Source organism: Meriones unguiculatus, chromosome 11 (assembly GCF_030254825.1).
Source record: "Meriones unguiculatus strain TT.TT164.6M chromosome 11, Bangor_MerUng_6.1, whole genome shotgun sequence".
In the NCBI taxonomy this organism is placed as follows: Eukaryota; Metazoa; Chordata; class Mammalia; order Rodentia; family Muridae; genus Meriones; species Meriones unguiculatus.
This window is the reverse complement of record NC_083359.1, coordinates 57,406,222-57,422,332: the sequence shown is the minus strand read 5'-3', so window position 1 is coordinate 57,422,332 and position 16,111 is coordinate 57,406,222. Positions and strand designations below refer to the sequence as shown.

Here is a 16,111-nt window from a genome sequence, read left to right as displayed (position 1 = left end):
GTATTGAATTATTTTTAGCATTTATCAAATAAAATGTCCTTTGGATATGGATTGAATTTGACCATCCTTCCCATAATCTGATCTATAGTGGACAATGCCAGCCAGCTCTGAAACAGGGTGAGCCCTGGTGGCTGCCATTTTGAATCACATACACATGGTCAATTAAATCTAGCTTGGAGGTCCTGAGGCAAGACTCTCCAGGAACATAAGGAGAGAGAATCTCACCTTTGTCCTGGATCTTTCTCCTAACTGCTTACCTAATCGATGCATCAGTGTTTCATGTTCCCTTAATGACAGGGTCCTGTGGACTCTGCACTAGAGGCCACTGAAGACTCTGAGGCGACCCAAGCCTGTTCATTCCGGACCCAAAGCAGCCTGTGGGAGCTCCTGGTACAAACTGGAGGATGGTGGCTGTATCAGGCTTCCATGGGAAATAGAAAATCCAAACACAGTGCTTTCTGGGTTGGTGGTTCACCTCTGTCAACGTCACAGTTGGTAATGCAAAGGACTGGGTTGTGGACCACACAGTGCAGAGAGGTTGCCAGAGAAGCATGTCAGGATCCTTGTCCTAGGAGCAGTAGAAAGAGCCCCCTTCCCCAGTCCACAGTTAGCAGAGGCTATCTCACTGTGACATGATGTAGAGGAAGAAGCCCTGGGCTTGGCTCAGGACCTTCAGTCTTTTCGTTATCTGTGTGACTCCAGACATGTTCTTTATCTGCCTGAGCTTCAGTCTCTGAAATGGGGAGAAATGGATAGTAAGAGGACTGTGTGCAAGGCCTGGATTCTAGTCTCAATGGGACTGCTTCAAGATGAGGGACCTGAAGCGACATATGTTTTCTTCAACACGGAATAAGGATCTTTTCCTAGCTCCCTGCCAAAGGCTAACATGGGGTTCCATGGGGCTTGAGGGCACTGGAGACTCTGAGCTGCAGAGCAGAAGCCAAATCCAGTGGCTTCCTATAGCTGGAGTCAGTGCAGCTTCTCCAGCCCAGAGGCCCTGCTTCAGTTGTGCAGGTGAGTGAAGGCTCTGTACGTCCTGCTCTCATGCGAGCATCTTACTACCGGGAAGACGGAAGTTAGTTAGCTCTTCCCGGTAGTAAGACATGGGAGTCATGGTCCCCAGCCCCCTCTTCCATTCCTGAGTGCCGCTTTCCAGGTGAGGGAAGATAGAGTAGACTCTGGCTCTTGCTCCCAAGGAGGCATGGACCCTGCTCTGCCAGGGAGCGATTGATGTACTTGCCAACACAGTGTCCCTGCTGCCAGCTGGTGACTCACTCCCACCCAGCCTTGGGAGATAGGAGGGTCTCACTAGGGCCCTGGGCTATCACCCAACAAGAAGAGACAATGATCCTGCTTGCCAAAGGACAGAATGTGCTTCAGAGACCAAAAGGAGGTAAATGGGAGAGGTGATGGGTAACTGGGGAGGGGACTCTTCCATGTAAATGTGGCATGTCTCTGCAAACTAATAGTTGCTACTAGGATGCTCCTGACACTTCAGCTGTGGAACTTCACCTGTAACAAACGTCCATGTCTAAGGAGTCCCTGCACGGGCCCTCCTTGACAAGCCGCAGTCCGTCAGAGTGGCTCTGCTTACTTCTAAGAAGTTTCTAGGTTGGACAGATTTTTTTCCCTCTTTTCTTTTCCTTTATGCTTCTCCCTCCAAAGCTGACTTAGCTTATTTGAGTAGCTTGAGGCTGTACTTCCTCACTGAGGACCTCTCAAGTCAACATCCATAGCTTGAGTCCTTCCTTGGGATTCATCTTCCATGCTCACTATGCAGGCCTCATGGTCCTACAGAGCTAGGAGGACATGGTTATGGTATATAAATGTGAATGGCATCACTGAGTATGAGATTCAGATGGGGGACCAGATGGGCCTCTAGGAGATGCTAAATGTTGAATTGTATGAACAGAGAGGAGAGGGTGGAGAACACAGCAAGACCTGGGGCTGAGACTGGCAAGTGCAAGTACTGCTCTGGCTTTCCCAAAAGAATGGACACCATCACTCAGGGTAGCAGCTTGACAGTTGCCAGCTCCAGGAGTCTCACAAGCTCCCCTGATTTTCTGCAGACAGTCCCTGGGGAACAGAACTCACACTGCCCCTCAAAGTGAATTGAGCATGTCTACTCACCCCCCCCACACACACACACTTCCTGATCCTCTTGTCCCCATGAGGGGCTGTAGGAGAGGCAAGCAGTGCTTTGTTAGGGATAGAGTGGGAAGACCGGGTGTAGCTGGCCAAGGACATGACCAGCAGCCCAGGACACTATCACCAGCTCAGGACACTCTCAGCAACAGGCCCTTCTCAGAAAGGCTCCAGAAAAGAATGTTACTGTCTCCTGGAACAGTAAAAGCCAGTTTCAGCTTGATGGATCAGTTGGGTTTTCCATACAATTAATGCAGAGCTCCATTCTGGTGGTCAGACTGGAAGAACCAAGGCTTAGACTGATTCACCAGGGCTCAACTCCTTCCCTCCTGGCTAGGGATTAGGAGGCACACAAAAAGTTCTAGCCACTGAGCATGAAATAGGGTCCTCTTCTAAGAGGGAAGATTCCAGAAGAGGTAGCCATTGCCCTCTTCCCTACCCTCACATGTTCTAGGCACAGCCTCTGAAATTTTAGAGGAATGACATGAAGAATCAAGAATAATTGTAAAAAAATTTTTAAATCAGAAGTGATTAATAGAGTTTTGTTTGGGGCCCCTTTGGAGGACAAGCTGACAAAAAAAAGCAATCTACTTAACCAGCAAGTCTTTAAAGTCCTTACACTGTGGTTCAAAACAAAGACCAGATGAAACAACAGCCTAAGAGAGGATGTAATTAAAAGCTAAATTCTACAGCACTTGCTGACTTCAACCTCAGTAGGCCTCAGTTTCCTGGTCTGTAAATGAAAGCTGTGGTGAGGGTTGGGGTTGGGGGTTGTGATTGCCAAGCCTTTTCAGCAGGGGTTGTAGAGTTTGCGGATGTGGCCCTCGGGTTCTGGATTATAACAAGCAGGGGCTTGTAAAACTATCTCACCCCTTTGCATTCTCAGTCAGCTCAGACAATGTGATAATCCCTGGGATTAGGGCTGTATTTTGAATTTATACAGAACATTCATGTTTTCATTCCCTGCCTCGATTCCTTGGGTATCTGTGAGATGTGTGGGTAACCAAGGACTTTTATTCTTTCTGATTTGATTTGCAGGGGAATTAAGTAGCAGAAAAGTGCAGGGGCTTGCTCATTACCTCACAGGTAGACTTGGCAGCATTGAGTCTAGAGCCCAGTGGACATGAAGCATGATATGAAGAGTGAAGAGAGACAGGAGCTGGGAGAAGCAGGAGAAGATGGGTGGTGTCTCTCCCCTGCCAGGGAGCTCTAAAGTAGGAAGAGGGTACTAGAAGAAGGGCCGTAGAAATGAAGCCATTGAGGGACTCTTTCTGGTGCCTTTACTGGTGAGAATTTTCCTTTTGTCACTGAGCCCAGAGAGACAAATGCAGTAGCATTTCCCAGGTGGGTGGAAGAGCTGTCCCCACCCTTTGCTAGGGTGAGGCTCAGCTTTCTCCCCCAGGCCCTGGCAAGTCTCTGCGAGGCCTGCCTGCCTACTTGCCCCAAGAGCGCAAACTCAGCTGAAAAACAAAATCAAATCTGGTTGTGGAGGGTTAGGGCGGGGAGGGGATGCGAAGAGACACAGGTGGAGAAAGAATCAGCTTGGGGGCCCCGCCCCTCCACCTCCACCCTATGTCCTGGGGAGTGGCCTTGAAGGGGAGGAAGACAAGGCTGAGCCAGGTTGGCCAGAAGGCTGTGACTTCAAGAAGGGCTGACTAGCCTACCCCAAACCAAAAGCCTTCTGGGGCAGTCTGTGATTGGTGAAACTGAGGCTAGAGGGGAAAATAGACTGATTGCCCAAGCCTGTACAACTAGGCATGGGGGAAAGAGGGCTGAAGCCAGGTCTCCTGATGGAAGTTCTTGTCGCCTGGCTCCGTTAAGCCTCTCTTTGCCACCATAGCATTTCCAAAGTCTGGGTCATAAGCACTTACTATCACAGCTTTATAATCATCATACCAACTATTACTTATTTTTCAAGAAATCACTTTTATATTTCAATGGATTTCCTTTGAAAAGCAACTACATGCCACTAAGTCAGATAACAGAGAGCAGCATTCTTTGCTATTAAAGGAAGGCTGCCATGGCCTTACTAACCAATATCAACAATGTGAAACTATTTAATGTTAGTGAGGTGCCTTTGCTCCACTGGAAATTTTGAATTGCTTTGCTCTGAGAGAGATGTTGGTGAGTAACGAAGAAGCATAAGGACTCACACCTAGGCTTTGTCCTCACGGTCATCAGACTGGAAATGCAAGCGTTTCTATGTGCTCCGACGATGGTTACTGCCTGTGTTCGTGAGATCCTTAAAGCCACCACACAGCCACCAATGGTGCATGTCAAAAACATGTGAAGATCCTGAATCATAAGATAATCATGTGGGATGGTTTTCCCACACGGACCCCCACCCAGGTTATGTAGAGATCTGTAGGCCAAGGAAAAAAACACGTAGGTGGAGCCCCTGCCTCTCAACAAGGCCACCAGCCCCATGCCTAGCTGACTGCTAGTGAAATGTGTGCAGATTAAGTCTCTAACTGTTCAGTGCCTGCCAAGGGCCAGGCCCTGTGGAATGAAGCCTAAAATCCCAGTCACTTCCCTGGATGCCTCACAGTGCTGGGGACAGAATAGAAGCACTCAGAAAGCAGCCAGTGACCCATATTTCCCTCTTAGCCACCCCAGAGTCTTGGATGGCCCAAGACACCTAACTTCAAAGAGACCCAGCGATAGTTGGCTAACTCCAAGAGACTCCAGGGTCCAGCTCCCACTACCAGCCTTAGCACTGGCTCCTGTGTTCTCCATACAACTTAAGCACACAGTGCATTCGGAGCAACGTGTGGCTTAAGGGAACCAGTTGCTCCTCTCCATTGTTACACTCGTGTTCCTACACAGAACACACCAGCTATAGAAATCACAAGGTCTCCTTTGTCACTGGTGTCCTTTGGGCCAGAGGGTCTTTTCAACCCTGGTCTCTAGGCAACAGACTTGTGTGACACCAGTGAGCAGCCAAGCTCTCTATCTCTTTTCCTTTTCTCCCCAGCCGCACAGTGCTGAAGATAGATCCAAGCCCTTACACATCCTAGGCGAGCATTCTACCACTGAGTTTGCACCTCCTCGAGCTCTAGTCTCTTCTTAAATATATTCAAGAATTTATCAAAACCATGAAAAGAGGAAAGGCAAGTACCTCCTAGGCCTGGAATTACTAGAGACTCCTTTGACGGTTTGGCAAAGGGCCACCCAAGACAAAAGCTCTTTGTCTTTTGTGTTTGATTTGTTTTGTTTGTTTAATTTTGTTTTGTTGAAAGAAGTTCTCACTGTGAAGCCTAGGATAGCCTGGAATTCATTACTCTCCTGGTGCAGTACCTGGAGTGCAAGGATTATAGGCATGTGCCACCATACCCAGTACTCTTTGCCATGTGGACTTTGTCCCAGTCACCCAACTCTGGTAGCTGGTGGCTGGTGACTGGAGCACAAACACCGAGGGAGACCAAGGATCTGATTGACTATCTGCCACCTATTAGCCAAGTGGCCTCAGACAAAGGTTTTCCTTACCTAAGACTACTCTGGAGAAATGTGTTTCTCAGGTGAGAAGGTGGGAAGTGTACAAGATGGGTGTGCGCTTGCATATGTGTGGATACAAGTAGATACACACTTGCATATACATATGTGCATGCACATGTTCATCTTCCAAAGGGTTAATCTTCTACCCAGACACTGGAGGGAAGAGAGGGGTGGTCACATGCCTTCATATGCGATTCTGGTGGTTTAATCAGCAGGAATGGATTTGTGTCTTACAGGAGCTCTTTGGGGCCAGGGAAACAGGTTCCCAGTAGTATGTCTCCTCCACAAAGTTTTTTACTATCTTCTGGCACTGAGAAATACACACAGGCTCAGGGATCACAGTGGTCCCGGGACTATTCAGCCTTCACCCTGATATTCCAAGACAGGGTGAGGACACAGTTAAGTGAGAGACTTAACTGAATTCTGCTGCGAAGCTAGCTCACACTTCAGTGCCTCCCTGCACCCCCTTACTTCTTCCTCCTTGGGTTGACCCATCATTAGGACATCTGGGTTGGCCTCTGAGTTCAAAATCCAGAATCCCTGACACTGCAATCTAGAACGACTGAGGCTCCAGCTTGTCTGAGCTTATGGGAGAGAGACAGCGAAGGGCCAGGGCTCTACTGCTACTTGCATATGAGAGAGCTGTGTGTCAAACACTGCTCAGATTTCCCTTCTAGAAGGAAACATGGAGGCTGGAGTTAAGAATATGTGCTGCAGTTCCAGAGGACCGAAGTTTGATCTCCAGCACTCGTGCTCACAATTCTAGTAAGTCCAGTTCTGGGGTCTGGCCCCCCTGTCCTGGGGGGGGGGCATCTGCTTTTACTTGCCCCTAGCCACATGCAGACACAGATATCCTACACATAGTTAACAGTTTTATATCTGAAAAGATTAAAGGTTTTATACCCATGTATAAAACCTCACAGCCTTGTCCCCAAGCTCATTCCGGCAGTGATGAGAGCTACAACAACCCTGCTTCTCCGGTGCGCTGCAGGAGGCAGGAAAGGACCTGCGTTAGTGATAAAGCAGGCAGCAGGATGTAGAGAGAGCTGGCGTTGTAGCTGCTGTGGTGCTTGCTTCTGACAGCAGTTGTTATTGAGTGCTGATTCACTTTGAAGCTTCCTCTGTGGGCTTCCCACCCATAAGGAGGTCTTGGATCCTACAGCCAAGAGGCTAAGTAACAGGTGTCCCTGGAGAGAAAGTCACTTCCCAAAAGCCTCTCAGGCTACGTACTTACTGGGGTTCTGTAGTGCCCTCAAACTTGGGCTGCAGTCATCTTGATGCTGTGAGAGATCTGTCTTCAGTTATCTGCAAATGTTTCTTAATACTGACTGACTGGTAAGTGCTCAAGATCTCTGCTCTTCCAAAGTCATGAGAGCCACTGTTTCCGACCAGCTTTCTAATAAAGTCTACATATGCTTCCGAGATGAGTACCAAAACTTTTGTTTTTTACATTTTAAAGGTTTGTTTTAGATGACAACCTAGGTGCAATGATTCACCCTTGTAATCCTAACACTTAGGAGGCTAAGGCGGGATAATTATGGCTGGACTATGTATTAAGATTCTATTTCAAGTAAACAAACAACAACAAATCAGGTAACAAAGCATATCTGAGCCCTGGGGCTGGCTATGTTGGTGTATACTGTTGTCCCTCTTTTCAGTGGCTAAGAAATGGTTATCATCTGTGTGATGGTGGCAGTGCACAACTTTTAATCCCAGCAGAGGTAGGCAGATCTACATGGGTTCAAGGCCAGCCTGGTCTACAAAGAGAGTCCAGGACAGCCAGGGCTACAAAGAGAAACCCTGTCTCAAAAAACAAACAAAAAAGCTGGCTGTTAACAGACACAATCTTTAGTTCACACGCATCTCTCAGATGCTTCTGGGGTGTCCCTGGGTTTTAGGGTGTTGGTGATGGAATTGTGCGTGTGTCTCCTCCCTGCCTTTGAGGACTCCACAATGCGGCGCTTCTACCTCAGCCTCCTTCAAGGCCAAGTGGCAGCACTCTTTACTCAGATGGACATCAGGGATTCTGACTAGTGGGGTCATTCTCACAACTGTGTGCCAGGAAATAAGAAAGCTCAGCCCAGGGTGGGGCCTCTGCTTCTCATGAGGAGTCAGGGACTGGCACTGTCCCTGATGAAATCCCATCTTTGGTGACTCAGGCCTCAGTGGCTTTCTCACTGACACAGACTGCTAAGTAAGCAGCACCCAATGCCTTTAGAGGAACTCTCTGTGCCCGGGGCAACTATGTGTCCCTCTTAGGTGCTTTGTTGGTGGAGCCTGCAGGACCCCAGGAAAGCTCAGAGTGATATGCACACCAGTATACCTCGCTGTTCAGGAGCGCATGAAGCCCTAGTAAGATGCAAGACAGCTGTTGCCACTACTATGTGAGGAACTCAATGTGCACAGGCAGGCAGTGGTAGTTGCTAGATAGACAACCAGGAAGCCTGTCCTGGAGGGGCCTCCTGCCAAGGTCCTTTCTCTAGAAAGCTCTCTCCAGGTCCAAGAGGGATAAGGACTCTGTGAAGTTGTATGGGTGCTAGCTTTCAGGAGAAGGGCGTGAGGAGGTTGCCTAGCAGAACATGGCCCTGTTGGACACTCCACTGGGTGTGTGGCTTGCCAGGTAGAGAAGGGCGTGTCCTGTGGCAGAGCCAGTTTGGCCAGCCCCACCTTGTTGGCAGAAGCGTAGTTTCAAAATGGGCTAATAGCTGGGGACATGGACATGCTTTTCATCTTGGCCTGCCTAGTGCATACACTGCTTCCAAAGAGATGCGCAGTTTCTGTCTGGCTCTCCAGAACTGAGAGAGAACTTTCTGGGATCAGCCAGGGATCAGCCACGTCCCAGATCAGAGTAAAGAGAAGTGTCCTGGACCTCAGCTGAGCTCAGACTATGCCGCCTGCCTAGGCTGTCTTGCTCAGAGCCCTCTATCCTCCACCAACCAGCTCACTTCATCTGTGGTACACAGCCAGGCAAGGAGGCCATAGGAACCCATGCCCATCAGCAACTGGGCTCTCCTTTCCTAGAAGAAATCCTCTAGAGCAGTTGTGGCTCTCCTTTCGATGAAAAAGAAGAACTCAGCCCCATGCTAGGCACAATAAAAGTGCCTTTGATTTGAAAAGCTTGGAGGAGTAATAGAGTCCTCCTACAGCAACAAGTGAACAAACAGGACCAGGGAAGACTGGGTGTGCAGCTGACAGAGTCCAGCTGTGGGCATCCAGGCCAGGCTGGGGCAGAACAGACTTCATGGAGATGACAGGTCTGAGCAGAAACTTGGGAGAAATGTGAGGTTCCGAAGTAGCTGGACAGAAAGTAGGTGAAGCAGTGGGCCAGTGTGTATCTGTTGTTGTGGGGCAGTGTGCATGTGTGTGTGGGGGGGAGTTGGAAGGGAAGAGATGCCTGTCTAGGTGGGCTAGAGTCAAGTTGATTTGCTTTCCTGGTAAACAACAGAAACGCAGTAAGTTCTCCAGCAAGGTTGGAAGCTTTGGAAGCTTTGCTTGAGAAAGATGGAAGTGATGGTGCAAAAAGGTGGGGACCAGAAGGACCCTGTGTGCTGAGTAGGAGGCTGGTGGGAGGAGTTAGGAGGTGCCCAGGAATAAACTGAGGAAAGCTAGGATCACAGTACAAGCGGTGGTAATGCAAAAGAAGGAAGCAGATAGAATGAGCAGGAGGGAGGGCCCTGAGCAGGATCAGGCGGCCGAGGCAGGTTGCACAGCCTAAGCTCAGCTCAGGTGTCTATGACCAGAATGTCTGGTTAATGTCCTGCCCAGTGTCTTCAGTAAATGCGTGTTTTTCAGCCTTTGGAGCCTAAGAAAGGTATTGATTTGCTTTGACCTGGCTCCCTCTAGAACTCATGTTCTTGCCTACACAGTGAGTAGAGGACTCCTGAGAGTTTCCTACTTAAGGAGTTGCAGGAAGATAGCAGCCATCGATGTGGGCTGAAACGCCACACTTCTTCAGGAAAAAGGAGGGAAAAGGAAGAAAGCATTAAGGGGTCAGAGGATCTTGAAGGCAGGGCCGCTAAAGAACCCGGCGCTTCATTAACATAATGAAGAAGTGATACAGGAACAGCCAAGTCAGAAAGCAGATGCCTCCCGGCACAAAGCCTGGCTTCACTCCTTGAGCAGGTTACTAGACAAAGTCATTAGAAGGGAGGGCAGAACATGGGGTAGCTAGGGGAGGCTTCTGGCCAAGGCAATCTTGTCTGGCTTGCCTTGGACTGTGGTCCCAAGGGCCGACTCCAGAGAGCACCATGAGTGGTTCCGAATGGAGAAGCACGTCTCTGTGCCCACACCCTGGGCTTCAGCGTAGCTGCCCAGCCCAGCCTGCTGACTAAACGGCCAGCTCTGCTCCCAGAGCACTGAGTTTCTAGTCTGGAATGTTTTGATCCATGGAGTGTCCCACCAGAAGTTTGAGTTTCCCAAGGAAGCATGGGATAGACCACCATGGTGTGTGTGTGTGTGTGTGTGTGTGTGTGTGTGTGTGTGTCCCCTTTGTATTCAAAGAAGAGGAGGCTGCCAGCAGATTCCTATCTGAGTGTGGGGGTGTGGCTAGAGAGGCATTGGCAGCAAAGCTCTCCCACCTGCTGTGGGCACAGGTGCCCATTCATTCTCTTCTGGCTACAGCTGTTTGCTTAGGACTTAGAAGACAGTGTTTGGAAATGGAGGTGGAGGTGGGATTGCTATCATTTGGAGCCCCCGGGGCAGGGCTGCCACAAACATCCTGTGATGTTTGGGTATCCAGACAATGAAGAAGTGTCCTGACACAGATTCCAGGAGCACCCATGTAAGGAAAGACTACTCCATCTTGGCAGAAAGCCTGCTTCCCTCTGTGTGTACCTCTCTTCTCCCAAGCATACTTAGACCTGTTCTGTGCTGTGGGATAAGCTCAGCATGAGGCTCTGAATACTGGGTGTCACTGTCCTGGGCCCATTCTCTTATGGGTTATCTATAAACTTTAGAAATGGTATGGGTCCTTAAGCTAGGGGCTGAGGAGATGGCTTCATTGTTTCGTGCCTGCTACATAAGCACAAGGACTTGAATTTAGGTCTTATCACCCACTTAAAAGCCAGGCATAATAGTTCACATCTTTAATTCCAGTGTTGGGGGAGTGAAAATAAGTAGGTTGCTCAAGTTCATTGGCCAGACTAGATGAACACGCACACACACACACACACACACACCATGTTGAGCTATCCCATGCTTTCTTGGGAAACTCAAACCTCAGCTGGATAGTCCATGAATCAAAACATTCCAGACTAGAAACTCAACTTCCTAGGAGCAGAAATGACTGTTGAGTCAGCAGGCTGGGCTAGGCAGTGAGAGCAGAGGGGACTAGGGAAATAGCTAGGTCAGTAACTTTATTGTCATGCCAGCACGAGGATCTGCATTTGAATCCCCAGTACCCACGTATAAAGCTGTGGCGTGATGGCATGTGCGTGTAATCCCAGCATCAGGGAGGCAGAGACAGGAGAGTCCCTGGAGTATACATGCATGTGTGTGCACTCTCGGCCAGCTCCTAAAGGCAGCCAGTGATGGAGTCAGAGGGATGCAGGTGGTCCTAGTACTTGTGTCATGTCCAGTTCTAATTTTCAAACATTAGTCTAATGAGCTCTAATGACCCTCTATGTCATGAACAATTAGGATCTCGGTTATACAGCTGGAGAAACTCAGACATACTGGGTGGAAGTCCTTTGCCTAAGGTTGCACCTGAGAAGGAAATGGCAAAACCAAGTCTAACTCCAGTCTGTGCTGTGACTACCACATCTCCTTCTCATGCATAACTCCTCATCTGGTTATGCTTGAGGGAAGAGTTTGGATTCCTAAGAATCCAATTTGGCAATTCGGCCTTAGAGGCTGCAGCCACAGCTGGCTCAGGGCAGGGAGGCCTAGAGGCAGCAGGTTTTATCTGAGCCTTGGAGAGTACCCAGGCATGTGTAGAGCTAGGAGACACCAGGAGCCAGCTGAATTGTTCTACTTGTGAAAAGTAGCAGCAGAAGGCAATAGAGATGGGAGAGCCATCTCCAGCTATCCTAGTCATACAGTCCAGCACTATGACTTTAAAAGCTGGGGTGCGGCTCCCAAAAATGGATGACACTACTGGGGTGTGGCTGTTGTGTGGGGGGGTCCTTCCCCATTCCCCGAGGGCAGCCCACCTCGCTGAGACTTGCCAGAACCGCCTGCTGCTCCTTTTCCCAGCACAGATTGCCTGCCTAGAACCTCTCTCAGGCTTAATCAGCAGGATGGCGTCTTTGCTGGGCCTGGGCCAGCAGCACAAATGCACTCCTCATCAGGTGTCTGAGATGATGTCCAGGTGTGTCACCTACTGAGAACAAGGGAGCTCCTGTTGCTTCTCCCTCTCCCTCAGAAGCCCAGCCTGCCATGGGGAGTGTTCTGCATTCCCTCCAGAGTGCTGTCTGCCGCCTTCCTTCCTGGGAGAAGGAGGCAGAATATGGTCACTGCCTGACATGATGGAGGCCTCTTTACATTTTTCATATAATCATCAAAGATTCAGGTTCATCTCCAAATGCCAAGAACCCTGCCAGCTCCTCTGAGCCTCTGCCTTGCCATTGTTTGTGTCTCTCCCAACTCGCACAGACCAGCTCGCTGTGTGGCAGGGTGGTTTGACCCAGTTTGGTGAAGAAAATTGTGCCCGCTTGGTGTGGGTCAAGGCAGTGTACCTGCCAACAGCAAGGTTAACAGTCTGTGGCTTCTTGGGTTTGGACACCACTTCCAAACGTTAGCTTCACACCCATTCTTTCGGGGAACAGGAATAATGGGCCCCTCCTTGGTTCTGTGTGGCTAGATCCAGTGTAGCCGGGAGTTGCTGGTCATTAACAGCCTCCCCTGCAGACACGCAGTTTACATCCATCTTCTCTTTTCTCTCTTTCTCCATTTCCTCCCTTGCTGAGGGTTGGGTGGGTAGCCTCTGGGCAGGACTTGGCCCTCACTCATCCCAGCAAAGGTGGGTCCCAAGTCAGCACCTGTACGGAGAGGTTTTATCAGGCTCGATGTTGATCTGTAGTCTGAGAACAAGTTCTAGCAGGCCAGACCCGCCAGTTTTCGGGTCTGGGAAAGTCTCCTGTGGACAGTTCAGTACCAGAGCTGATTCCCACCGAAGCCTCTGTCTTTGCAGGCTCCTCCCAAAGAAATCAATTCCATGTTGGGCTTACAGGATCGTTAGGGGCACCTCATTGTTCATTATATGGTTTTCCTTTGGACAAATTTCTGCCCTGCTTCCCTGCTTCTCTCACAGCCAGCCTGACGACACAGCCTGCACCCAGCCTGGGTCCTGTACCACCTCTGTGTGCCCAGCACCTAGCTAGCTAGCAGCTCCATAGAGTAGACATTTCCAAACGTGTGCACGTGCTGACGCCATCTGGCTGTATCAGAAGCTGCTGTGTGTGTGTGTGTGTGTGTGTGTGTGTGTGAGAGAGAGAGAGAGAGAGAGAGAGAGAGAGAGAGCCAAAGTGACAAGGCAAGGGCTTGAGACAAAAGCCCATGGATGCTGCTCATGCCAAGTGACTATTGAAGGACCCCTCCTCTCTGGCTTGCAGCCCCCATCCTAGACTTTGTATTTTTTTAAGTTATAAAATTTTTTTAATTTATAAAAAAATAATGTACATTTTTCGTTGCAAGTCAGAATTTATTCACCATAGCACAAAACAGGTTGTGTCTATTGTGTTGCACTCTGTATTGTAAGTTTTCCAGCATATTTCTTTATTCTATACTTTTAATAAGGGTGAGCATATCTGCTAAAATAACCTCATACTCCACAGCGGACCACGACCTGCATTTGGAAAAATAATATAGCAAGCAGATAATGTTCAAGGTTCCTTGCTCTGCAAGTATTTCCAGATCCTCTGAGCAGTGTAATGTTGTTAGATCCAGGATCCTAGTCAAGAGCTTGACTACACCTCTCACCCTTTTCCTGTCTAGATCTACAATGGGACCCTGAAGCGGGAGCCTGACAACCGTCGCTTCAGCTCCTACAGCCAGATGGAGAACTGGAGCCGGCAGTATCCCCGAGGCAGCTGTGCTACCACTGGGGCCGGCAGTGACATCTGCTTCATGCAGAAAATTAAGGCGAGCCGCAGTGAGCCTGACCTCTACTGTGACCCGAGGGGCACGCTGCGCAAGGGCACACTGGGCAGCAAGGGCCACAAGAGCACGCAGAACCGGTACAGCTTTTACAGCACCTGCAGCGGGCAGAAGGCCGTCAAGAAGTGTCCCGTGCGGCCGCCCTCCTGCACCTCCAAGCAAGATTCAGTGTATGTCCCGCCTATCTCCTGCAACAAGGACCTGTCCTTTGGCCACTCAAGGGCCAGTTCCAAGTGAGTGCTGCAGGGTGGTGATGGGGCCAGCCGGGAGGCAATCTGCTAGCCTGGCCCGCTCTACAGGGGCTCCCAAGGGGGAAGAGAGAGGCTCAGCCTGTGTTCTGACTTCACTGCTGCCACCTTAAAGAGTCTCTGGTCTGGGCCACTGACCTAGGGAGTACTCAGAGTGAAAAGGCCACAGAGCCCAGACATTGTGGACACAGGTCTTGAGCTATAAACCAAGGGAGGCAAAGGAAAGAAGATTAGCAGGCTAATGCCTGCCACGCTGTGTCTCTCTGATCAAAAACAGCAACAGCAATGTTGTAAATGCTTGTTCTCAGGGCTGAAGAGATGGCTCAAAAGTTAAGAGCGCTACCTACTCTTCCAGAAGACCCAGGCTTAATTCTCAGCACCCGCATTGGTGGCTCACAACCATCTGTGACTCCAGTTCCAGGAGAGCCAACACCCTTTTCTGGCCTCCAGTTATGCAAGTAGTACACAAACATTCATGCAGGCAGAAAACCCAAACATATAAAATAATAACCTAATTTTTTAACTAAATATTCATTCTTGGGCCCCACAGAGTCTTAGAGACACCTGAAGGTCCTAGCAATGTCTGTTCCAACAAGCTTTCTAGGCTCTCTCTCTCTCTCTCTCTCTCTCTCTCTCTCTCTCTCTCTCTCTCACATACACACACACACCACAATGAAGGAAGCGCTCTCCTGTAGAGACCCATAGGCATAGGACACCTTGGGGCCACAGTAACATTGAACTTACCTTTCAAGGCTCAAAGCATCATGAACCTTCCAGCTGTCCCTTATCACCTACTGACAGCTATTCACTTATTCAGCAGATATTTAGGGAGCATCTCCTCCATACAGGCTGTGTGGGGCAAGCACAGGAGGCACAGCCATGCTGAGATTCTGGGACACGTTCTTAGTAACCGAGGACTATTGTGCTCTTCCCATTCAGCGCCCTTTCCAGGCAGAGCCTGGTGAGGAGTAAACCAAGCCCTGAGATGGCAGCAGGCTGGCCCAAAGCCATACAGCTGGTTCTCTACACCGTACTCTTTCCTTCTGGCCCCACACTGTTCTGAAAGAAAGCAGGATCCAGCTTGACGTACATAAGATATATTTAGAATAACCTGTGAAAGGACTCTAAAACCCCTCTCTAATCATGGTATCGCCTGTCCCCAGCTGGAGGCCTAAGATTGAGTGACAAGCCATGCAGAAGGGACATTTAACTGATAAAGGTAGCAATGGCTTCTCAACAGAGGGCAGGTGTGCGACCAGCCCAGGACCAGAGAACTCTACTCCTTGAGTGATATTTTTCAGAATTGAAGTTAGATTGCCCTAGCTGAAACTAAGGCTACTTTTGAGCACCAGCTATGGCTAAGTATCAGTCCAAGACAAATGAAAAGAGGATTCCAATGTAGGTGCTGGGAACACCAGAGGGTCTGTCTCTGCCCTCTGGGGCCTTTTCTCTCTGTTTGAAGGAAGACACACTCCGGTGGAAAGACCGTCTTTGGCTGTACACCATTTGTTGCTCAGGGAGTTCCCAGACAAGGATTCCCTTCCTTGGAAAGGCTTCCTCGGAAAGGCTTCCTAGTCAGCAGGCCTGAACTAGGCCTTCGTGCCTGGAACTAAGGATGTCATGCTCCAACCAACAGACTCTTGCCAGAAGCTAGAGAATGTGCCAGAGGTTGCAGTAGAGCCAAACATTCAGTTAAAACACTGAACTAATAGCCATTTGCAGTGGCGCAACCTAACACATGCCCTTCAGTGTCTGTCTAAGCTGTCAGAATTTGAACCTGAAGTACGGAGAAGCTGTGGATGGTATCTGAGCTGGAGAACAATGTAGTGGACAAGATTTTAGGACCTAGTTAAAGGCTGTAATATGTTGGGTGAAGTATCTCTCTAGGCACTAGCCCCATGAAAGTGATCCTTACACAGGTGACTATGGTGACTATGGAGATGAGGTGTGTGCGTGCGCGTGTGTGCATGAAGAAGGTGGCTGGAAGCCAGGCAGTGATGGTGCACACATTTAATCCCAGCACTCTGGAAGCAGAGGCAGGAGGATCTCTGTGGAGTGAGGCCAGACTAGTTCACAGAGCAAGTTCCAGGACAGCAGGACTCTGTTATACATAGAAACCCTGTACTGAG

At 49.5% G+C, this 16,111-nt stretch overlaps 1 protein-coding gene across 2 annotated transcripts in view; it reads left to right on the top strand.

Moving 5' to 3' along the window:
- Positions 1-16,111, top strand: part of Pkp1 (plakophilin 1) — a 45,407-nt gene that overhangs the window by 14,395 nt on the left and 14,901 nt on the right. For both annotated transcript variants that reach the window (XM_021636662.2, XM_021636661.2), the window contains exon 3: positions 13,573-13,967. In XM_021636662.2, the coding sequence (XP_021492337.1) occupies positions 13,573-13,967 (395 nt within the window). The remainder of the gene's footprint in view (positions 1-13,572; positions 13,968-16,111) is intronic.